This window comes from Metopolophium dirhodum, chromosome 4 (genome assembly GCF_019925205.1).
Source record: "Metopolophium dirhodum isolate CAU chromosome 4, ASM1992520v1, whole genome shotgun sequence".
Lineage (NCBI taxonomy): Eukaryota > Metazoa > Arthropoda > Insecta > Hemiptera > Aphididae > Metopolophium > Metopolophium dirhodum.
In genome coordinates, this window is record NC_083563.1 from 6,352,144 (window position 1) to 6,363,477 (window position 11,334).

General features: G+C 35.4%; 1 protein-coding gene across 1 annotated transcript; it reads left to right on the top strand.

Moving 5' to 3' along the window:
* Positions 1-5,978: 5,978 nt before the first annotated feature.
* Positions 5,979-10,247, top strand: LOC132943323 (zinc finger protein Noc-like). The gene is given in 3 exon segments (XM_061012271.1): positions 5,979-6,346; positions 7,860-8,045; positions 8,047-10,247. Coding segments are annotated over 3 exon segments (1,602 nt in total). The 5' UTR covers positions 5,979-6,277; the 3' UTR covers positions 9,394-10,247.
* The last annotated feature ends 1,087 nt before the right edge of the window (positions 10,248-11,334 follow it).

Below are 11,334 nucleotides of genomic sequence, written 5' to 3' on the forward strand. Positions count from 1 at the left end.
AATTCTATTTATTTATTTTTTATCTTTCTAGTCTTTATATCTGTGTATCTACATGTGCCAGCCCCCCCCCAAATTTGCGTTGGTCTACTGACGAAGATACCGTGTGATTACTAATGACTTATATATATAAATATAGTACAACTATATTATAGGCATAGGTAATGAAAAATACACACCTCGCATAAATTTCATTCGTATATTTTTATATACTCGAAATGTTGATGCGTTGACATTACCAACAGTACCACGCAAGAACGATAATATAATAGTATAATATGCACACTCAGTTTGTAGATAATTTTCTCATAAAAATGTTTGTCCAAAACTTTTTATCGCACAACCAACGTGGAAAACGAGATATTTAATGTCATATTCGTGACTTTTGACCATGATGAGATTCTCGAATAACATTTGAGGCTCACATGATACCGATGGAAACTTTTCACTTATTGTTCGTAGTGCTGTAATAAGGGTGTGTATACAAAAAACCAGCTTCCCAATCACGTCGTTATATTAAATCGATACACTCTTGGATTCTGACTTCTGAGTGAATTTATTTTACATTGTACATTTTTGGGTAGAGAAGCAGTTAAGTACTTACTCATGAAGTCCCACGTAACACAACGTTTAATGTCGAAATTCTATTATAAATGTTATTTTGATGATGTTATTTTTCGATTTTCCCGTAATAATAGTTTCCTTGAACCACAAGAAAAAATATAATTTAATTCTGTTGACAGTGTTTGAAGAAACGTAAGCGTAAATGTGGTTTTCAAGAATATTTATTATGAATGAATTATTACAAGTTACGGTTAAATGAGCATCGCTTACCACAGTATTTTTTAACCCGATCATTTATCATGGATTTCAAACTTCCAGATATCACAACGCGTCCACATAATATTCAAAATTGAGTAAAGTGATGTTTCCAACATCCTGTCCAGATTTTTTTTTTGTTACCTACAATTACGTGAATAAATCACGTGCTGATGATATGTCAATTCCACAATGGCGATCGTCATTTCATTAATCGTCGTTAACAGGGAGTTGATTCAAAATATGGATATTCCCACATACATACATACATATATACATATATACATACACACATATATACAAAATTATAAATATACACATAATAGTAGTAAACACTCAATCATTTTTTATACTCCCGTTTGAATGATTCATTTATTTTCTTCATCCAATGATTTTAATATACTCTTTACTGTACATTTCACACATCCATACAATTTAATATAGCCTATACCGTTAATCCTTGGAAGCAAAACAGTAATAGTGAATAAAAGGTATCCACATTGTCATCACCTGTCAACATAGGGTATACAATTATAATTGTGTTTGATCGAAAGGAGAGGACCCCCTGCTCGAATTGTTTGCAGAACCTATTTATTGGGGAAAAAAATAAAACGTTGGGTGTAATGTTATATATTTTTTGATGTAAAAGGAATTTTTTTTTTTTTTGTTCCGTTATACCTACCTACCTGTATGTTTTTATAAAAATCGTCTTTTTTACTTTTAAATTTACCAGTTTACTATAGATTGGCCAGGTATTACCTGTACCTACTCTGTAGGACATAGATACTAAATTAGTTTACTGTATATTAAATGTTTTGGGGTTCACAAAAAATAAAATAAATGCATTTGCTTAGCGGCACAGTTTCATTGACGTCCTGAGGTACCTGTAGTATAATTTATACTTAAAAGTCAACCGGAAAAAAACGTTTTTAAAATGCAATGTGCATTTCAAACCCTGGAAAATAGAAACATTAATCTCCCCAAGTATTTCATTAAATAATTAAAGTGTTGTAAAATTGACATTTATTGATGGCAGAGTTTTAAACATTGACTTGTTGTCCAATGCTTGCCCGCGGTCATACGTCAATTACTGCTGATATGGGTTAACCGGTAACCCGTAGTGCTTTTACATCTATAGACTCCTCCATCAGTGATGATTTTGTTGCTGTAAAGGTTGTGAAATAAGCCCGAAATGTTCTATAATGGCAAATAATTTACCTTCCCTTTTATTATATAGGTTCACATGCTTGTATTATTTATGCGCCCTTTTCATTCACGTGAATGTGGTTCATTAATTATTTTAAACCATACGTTTTATTATTATTAACTTATTATTAACTATATAAGTTAATATGTATAATACAATAAATTACCTTCCTTAGTTTAAAATATAAAATTATCTATGTACTGCTACTATTGATATAGCTATAAACAGTAAACAGTAATAGTGATTCTTAGTCAATATATAGTCATTCGCCGCGGTTTTACATCATTATAATATCTATAATAGCTTTTTTTTCAATCTTGAAAAGTCAAATTTAAAATCGTGTGATAACTGATCAACAATATAATATAAGAATCGTTCTGAATAAAACTAGTCTCTTATGTATCGAAATCAATACCACATATCAGAACAAATTTGTCAAGCACTAGGACCAAACCCACAAGACGTTAAAAACTTAATTTTATTCTTAAAAAAAACAGAATTGTACAATTTAATTTAATGTAACCATGTAAATGCTAAAATACTAACAATGTAATCTAAAATTCATGTACTAATGGCCTAGTTGTCGATGTATATTTCAGATCAATAAAAAAAAAAAAAAAAAAAAAACTAGTCTCGTCTTGAAATAGCCAAGATTCTGTTTTTCTACATTGTTTTATTGCCGGCTATCTGTGATGATTTCCAAAAACTTAAATTCTTAATATAACTAATGTTATAGCTTATAAACCGTATAATATCTGATCTAATGGGCTATAATTTGAAACTTTTATATCCAAAACTCGTTTAAGTACCAATGTATACAATTGCATGTACCTACTGAAAATCCACAGACCTGGGTATAGTTCAAAGTCTCCCCTATCGTACAACTCAAAATTCTATAAATTAATAAGTAATAACGAAATTTATATAGGTACTATAATATACTATATAGTGTAGGTAATGTTTGTTTTAGTTATAAATGTTCGGTAAAAAATATTTTGTTGGGTATATGATATATTATTAACAGCTGCAGGTAGATACACAATAATACTGTTGTTCAATTTTAAGCAATTATAATAAATTTAAAATATAGGTGACGTCAATTTATGCACATTGTATTTAGCTACTTTATTTCAGTTTACATGATACTATAAATACATTTGTCACGAATCAATAAAACTAATATCTAAATAATGCATGACTATTAAATCATTGCAAATGTACTTATTTGCTTACGTGCTGCAAAAATAATTTACAAATTATGGGTTTGAAAATTTATGTTGTACCTAATTTAAATAAATTATGAGTAGGTGCCTCCACGTTTTTCCCGAATATTTTAGATTCGGAGTGGACCGATGAATGTATTGATTTTACAATGATGTGTGTTTTTTTTTTGTGTCTGCGTCTGTCTCGATTTTCAACTTCAGTATCTTGTTCGATTGGAAAGTGAAACTAGTTGTTGCATTTAGGAAGTCAAAATTTAAAAATCCCCAGTAGTTTTCAAAAGCGCCGGGAAAAACAAAAAATTAAGAAAAAACGGAAATTCTTACGCAAAATTGGTTTTCGACCAAATCGATTTTAGTTTTTGATGTAACTCTACAACAATTAACCGTAGATACATGACATTTTCTCTAAATGTTTATATAAGAATTTTCTTTACATGAAAAAATGTTTCAATTTGTTTTGAACTGTTTACGGAAATTTTTTGTCATAAGCATTTAAAGTTCACATTTTGACAAAATTTATCAAATTTAAAATTTATACATTATTTTGTAGTTTAAAATTTATGAAACATTTAAATTTTATAGCTAAAGTTCAAAAATTCAAAACAAGGTTCTTAAATAGGTTATTTTGTAACCAAAAAATCTAAAAAAATACAAAAAGACAGTTTTTTTATGGTTATTTTATGTTCAATTTTGGTCGAAATTAGATGTTTAAACGAAGAAGAACGATTTTAGTTTTGTGTTTATTTAAAAATATTATTCGTGGGTACTTGAATCTTCTAAAGTATATTATTACATACAAACATGATAATAAATGAATAATAATAACTCAACTTAACCGGTTACCGTATTAATAATAATAATATAAATACCTAAAATATAAAATATGACAAACTGTCCTCAGAATCGTTTTTCTGATTTTATGTCATTGAATTCAAATTTAACACCATCCATTACAGTGATGCACTTGTAACCTACTGTACAGCACAGCGACACTCACTTGCCACCTTTATTTTTTCTTATTACAGAATATACGAGGCTTGTCCCAAAAGTAAGGTCTCCATTTATGTAAAAAATCGAAAAAGTGCTTTATTAAAAAAATTAAAATCGTATAATGAAATATAATTCAATGTAAAATATATTGTTTTTATTCTCACATTTAGATGGACACCTGTCATAGGTGCATATAATATTGTATTATATTATATTCCAATATTATGCTATGATATTATAATAGCAATTATTTCTTCGTATGTATAGTACCATTTGACTTTTACCTAAACTTTAGTAGTAGACATACGTTTTGAAGGAAGTATATAGTGGTATACCAACAGAATAGGTTTCATCTTTCATGTGGTATACCAACAGAATATGTTTCATCTTTTATGTGGTATACCAACAGAATAGGTTTCATCTTTTATGTAGTATGCCTACTGTATTAGCTATATATTATTATAATCATATAATTTTGTGTTTCTCAACGCCAGAAAAAAAAAAAATTGGGCTCAGTGACACGTAGTGAGTGGCACACGTACGCGGGAACCGACTTCGTGACGGCCGCCTTATTGCTGTCAGCAGAGATTGCCACCGCCGCCGACGGTTCTCGTAAGATGAGTGCATCTGCTGCTGTCAACGCGCGCCTTGGGTGGTAACACCGCCTACTTGACGTGTGCCGATGGACTCTATCAGTTCGAGAGAGGGAAAGAGAGAGTGAAAAAAAGAGAGGGTGTAAGAGAGGGTCGCTCAAACAATATTTGATGAGCATTCGTCTCCTCGTCTCACCTGCCGATTTTATATTTGTCTACGTCAAGAGTTCTGTTATTTAATTTATTAGTTATTTATTTATTGATATTACCGGCTGAGATCAACACGGTGCAGTAATTATTTGTCATAATTTAATACTTGAACATAATATTATTCATTTGAAAATCGTTTGCCAGTAATATTATTATACGCTATACAATTATTATTATTACTATGGTACTACTGACGTGGTCTGCGTTCTATAGAAATAAAATTTCCATTTAGACAGGTGTAGGTACGTTTCATACGAATATTTTATTACGAATTCACCAGGCAGTCAATGTTTTTATTATAACATATTATTATAAAAATGACGTGTTTATAGAAAAAGCTTAAAATTCAATTCCATTTTATTTGCCAATAACTTATCGATGTGACGTCATTTTATAATGTTATTATAATTAATAATTATTGTTGATTATTTGTTTAATATATTTTATTAAAAATAATAATAATTTAGGTACACGCGTATAGGTTATCTGTGCTATAAATCGTGTACCTATAATAATATGTACCAACGCCATAAACTAATGATATTGTTCTTCATTTTTAATACCTATAAGATAATTCAATTAATTATTATAATATTATACGAATTACTATAAAAATATAATTTTGTTTAAAGTATAATAATATTATAATACTCGTATCATTAATATCGTTGTTAACCTATCAATATACAGTCATAGAATTAAGTGATTCGTGCTTTACACGCGTATACTGTATTGCCTATACTATAGTGATCAAAACAATATGGTCAGTAGTCGAAAATTGAATGAAAAATGTACAGACAAAAATTACGTTTTACTTGTCGATACGGTACGTACAATAGTTATCGGGCAGCTGAAAATATTGTACTACCGGCAAGGCCTCGCCGGAGAGCGCGTCGGTCGAGTGTTTGAAAATACGTCTTGTCCTCTCGTCCGTGTACCGGCACTCCCGTAGTCCCGTCCGCACAGGCGTTCAGCAGTTCCCGTCTGACGTTCTTACCGTTCGCACTCTGTTCGTTGCGTTTGTGCTGTGCGATTTTTTATTATTATTATTTTTTTTAATTTCTGTGATCGCTCGAAGTGTTTCGAATACTTGACTTTCAGTCACGCCGAATAACAATAATATTGCGATTTTTTTTTTTTTTTAATCACTTGAAAGAAAAAAACGTTTGTTAGTTTTTTTTTTTACCCGAGTTCGACTTTTCGGTTCGAAGTGTGTTCCAACCGTTTGGCCGTTTACTATGGCAATCATGGACTCGAATCCGGAGAGCAATCAGTACCAGTACATTCAAGACACTTCTTTAGCTTCGGTAATTAACAGTTTATTATCCGTTAATGCACATAGGATTTTTTTTTTAATTCAAATGAGTTTTGACTTTTTGACGGTAAAGAAAATACAATAATCATGTTTTGTACTCGAGTATTCGACGACCCGACTTCACAGTTCTCTAATATTTAGATATAACCGTTACAGGCTGTATTATTCACGATGAAATCGAATGGATTTAGTAAAAACTATAAAATGCTATAACATCCACAATTCAATCATAATTATCATAGGTATAAACTGTATAGGACTATCACTTGATTGTAATTGTTTTGTGGTAAACATGAACTAATATTACAGACTGCAATATAAATCATAAATATTACTTTGTACATTTGCAATTTAATAAATATATTACCTTTATAACTTTGTCTTTATAAAACATAGAAGAACACACTATTAAAATGAAAATCTCATTTTAATTTATGTGAAACCATCATTTTAGATTTTTAATTGCTTGTTAAATATAATATTTTATTTTAGACTTTAGAGCAGTTAATTATTAAACAAGTGAATGAAAAATCCGTTTTATGCACCTGCTGATGTCCTATATATTAGTCTTATATAGCCTATTATACAGATTAATAAATCACTAATTAGACCTCTCGTGCAAACACGTACAATAAATTGTACACTAACGATTTGCACGGGTACGTAATACAACTGGTTCATAACTATAAAATAATTGGTAATATACCTAACATAACGAAGATAAAATTCATTAATATTTATTAAACTCATTGATTTCACATGATGTATTTATTTTTTTTTCGACTGGTGTGCAGCTAGACTTGTCAATCAATTCGGTAAAGGGCAATTTGCTATATTATGCCTACTAGTTTTTTTTTTTCGAATTTTTTGTTCAACTAATTCCTAAAATAACAGAATATTATCTAATAAACGTGTACTATTATTAGAATTGTATGCATTTCGAACATATGAGCTATCAACATCTGCGGCGTCGACAGCCACGGGTATTGTTGCATAACACACCACATTTGTTTACACGTCACCAAACATTATAATATATATTAATTAGTCTCCTCGGTAAATTTATTACAATCGAAAATTTTCAAATTCGTTGACACCGGTAATAATATATTACCATGATATATTGGATTCTAATACTGTTTGCTGTAATATATTATAAAATGTGAAACGATATCCTATAAATACCATTAATATTTCACCAGTTGCAGATTGCAAACATTTAGCTGTGTAATTATTGTTATCATATTAGTTGTCTTCGGTTTCTCCCTCGGCGGCCGTTAGGTTATAGTGATTATTACCGCGTTCTAACCGTTGGCCGCGGTATACGCATATAATGCAATCCGTCGCACGGTTAAGTATAAACGCCACCCTCCCCTGAAAAAAACTTCAACATTCACATTTCTAGGGCGCTACTTAAGTTATTAGCACTAATACCTATAATACTTAACACAATACCTGTTGCTCGTTCGTTGACTAACCGATTTCGTCCGTTTTGTGTGTTACAGTTGGACTCCAAGACTAGCCCACTTGCCATGTTGGTTCGGACCTGCAGCCAGATCGGTGCAGATCCGCCGATGGCAGCCGCTGCTAAATCGAAAAAACCCGCCGCCGCCGCTCCCGTTTCGGCTACAGCCGCCGCTGCCGACCGGCCACACAGCGCGTCACCGGCCGCCGCAGCAGTGGCGTACTTGGGGCCACGGGGCCGCCAAGCACCACCGGACTAACATCAACAACAATTACATGGAAGACACGCCCAAACCTGCTAAGTTGAACTTTAAACCGTACGAGAACACCGTTTCAACACCGACGCCGCATCACCACCTTCAGCACGCCGTACAGCAACACCATCATCACTCTTCACCCTACGGTCTACATCAGCTGCATTCCAACCATCATAACAACAATAACAACAACGACGACGACAGTCGGCCCAAGAGCAGCAGCTCGGAAGACAACGGCAACAGCGCTGGCCACGGCAAGAAGCGCAAGTCCGCTTCGCCACGCGACGAATACAGCGGCGTGCACCACAAGAGCAGCCGCCGGTCATCGTCGTCGGCTTCGTCGTCCGAAACCGCAGCGGCCGCGTCCACCGCTTCGTCCGCCAACGACCCGTCCACCAACCCGATCATACGGTCCGGTCTGGAAGTGATGCACGGCGCCACGGCCAAGGCGTTCTGCCCACCGCCGCCGATGCCCGCTCACTCGCCGTACAAATCACATGACCCGCTGGCCGCCTTCAGGCACACGTACCTGCCCGGCGCCCCGTGGATGCCGGCTGCCGTATCTCTGGCCGCGGCCGCGGCTGGCAAGCCGTCGCCGTCGTCCGACTGCAAAGACCCGATGTGCGGTGGCCCGGCGTCCGGGTGTGGCCAGCAGCAGCAGCATGCGGCAGCCGCGGCCGCGCTGGCTTTCGCCACCCAATACCATCCGATGATGGCCGCGGCCGGCGCGTGTCCCGCCGGTTGCGTACAGTGCGACCACCAGCGGTACCTGTCCTCGCTGATGGCCGCTGCGTCCGTGCCCGCGTTCTACGCGCCCGTGGCCCGCCCGTACACATGCAGCTGGGTGATTCCCGGCGGCCACATGCAGTCGTCGTCGCCCACCACCGCCGCCACCGAATCGGCCAATGCGGCATCGCTGTGCGGCAAGAGCTTCAGCACGTCCGACGAACTGTTGCAGCACATCCGCACGCACACGTCCGCCGGCGGTAGCGCCGTCTCCGCGGCCGCTTGCATGGCGGCCGGCGCCGCGGGTCCGATGTCGCCCACCACGGCGGCGGCGTTCTCCGCCTACAACAGCCACTTGTCCCGGCACTTGTTCCATCACCCGTCCGCAGCCGCGGCTTACGGCAAACCGCCGTCCATGATGCCGCCGTCGCCGTACAGCGCGTTCAACCCAACGGCCGCGTACTGCTACCCGCCGCCGTCCGCGGCCGCCGCAGCCGCAGCCGCGTACCATCACCACCACCATCAGCAGCAGCAGCAGCAGCAGCTGTACTCGCCCCGCGGCGACACGTCCTCCGCCACCGTCAGCCGTTAACGTCAGAGCGCTGTTTGCACAACAATTTATTTTTATTATTTCATCGATATATAGTGACACTGTGATAGCCGCTTATATTGTATTATATTGTTATTAATCGTCCGGCATACAGATCGGCAAACATCGATAAATGTGCGACACGATATTTTTCTCACTCACTCTCTCTCTCTCTCTCTCTCTCTCAATCTCCGGACGACACATTAATATTTGTTTTGTTATATTATTATTATTATTATTATTATCATTATCAATTATCATCATCGTCGTGTGACGTGTATGAGTAGTAGGTATACCAACCTACCTACTACTTACAATCCGTCTTTTTTGCCCACCCGCGGGGGGGTCTTGCGAGCGATATATACTACGGTCTGCGCGTGTTTGTGTTTGCGGGTATGTGTGCGTGTATGTATTATAAATGTGATGTATTTAATTTAATTTATTATTTCGTGTAATTATTATCATAATATGACCCTCCTCGGTCTTGCAGGATTCGATATGATGATTTTTTTATTATTATTGTGTTTTTTTTTTCCAAATTTTTTTTTCTGTTAATTATTGTAGACGCGCCGCATGCAATGCCACCACACCAACACTATAAAACTACTCTATTGATTTACGAGTTATTTATTAGTAGTACCTACTCTCTCGTTTTTATTTTTTTTTCATTTTATTACGACCTCGTTGTTATTTTAATTTAATACCGACGGCGTGTGTGATTTATCGTCGTCGTCGACGTTTTATATTATACACACCATAATATATTATTATGTATTACATTAGATTATTATTATTATTTACCTACTCGTGTACAAAATAATATTTGTGTCAAAAATAAACGATAAACTAAAACGTTATTCGTTGGGTTTTTGTTTCAATCGAACGTCAATCATATACCTACACTTATATTCTGTTTCCTAGCCGTTTATTGCCACTTTGCCGTATTCACCGCACGGCAAATCCTACGCAATACTAAAACCGTGTGCGAGTATAATAATATTATTTTATTACTCGTATCAGTATATCATACTTTGTACGTTATTAAACTATGAAAGTGCATGCATAGGTGACAACGGTGCATGAGATGTAAATGGGGTAAATTGATGAGAAGCCATGCAATGTCACCAATTTGTTGGTCGCAGTTACTATATCGTTACAAAATGTCAAAGTGGAAAGTATTAATATGGTGAGAACTGAGATGTAAAATATATTATAACTTATAGGTATAATAGGTAACAATAACGTAAATCTATTAAGAAAAGATTTTAAGCTTGTTGACATTTTTTTTCAACATATTTTTAAGTTTTTTGCCGATATTATATTTAGTAATTTTAAGTATACACCATGCTTGGGTTATCTCCGTCATACAATTAATTTATAACAAATCAAATTTGAGTTCAGCTAACTCAATTTTGTGATGTTAGCTCAAATATTGACTTAAATATATCAAATATTGATTTGACTTACAAATTACAATCAAACCTAAAAGTAAGAACATTATCTGTGCTTGCGCGTTCGATTTTTTCGATATTTTAATCTTAAGGAGGATAATATATGCATATCTACTCACGAGTAGCTGAAATATCACAAATTAAAAATTCCACTAAAAAATTAAAACATCGAAAAACAGAGACGCTTAAGCAACACATGCATGGGCAAAGTCTCATATATAGTATTAAACAAAATATAAAAATGTGAAAATCAAAAAGTTATTGCATCCGATAAAGTGTTGAAAAATAAAATCATTGTTGTCACATTATGCCGGGCCGAAAAAAACGTTGTGATTTAATAGTTATAATATATATATACAACACAATAATATATACATAGTTCATTAAAATATAACGCCTATATTGTAAGACCGCGGTATAGTATGCATAATATATTATTACTGTTGTTGTTATCGGAACGAAGTGTGTTTTCGGACGAGAACGACGGCGGACG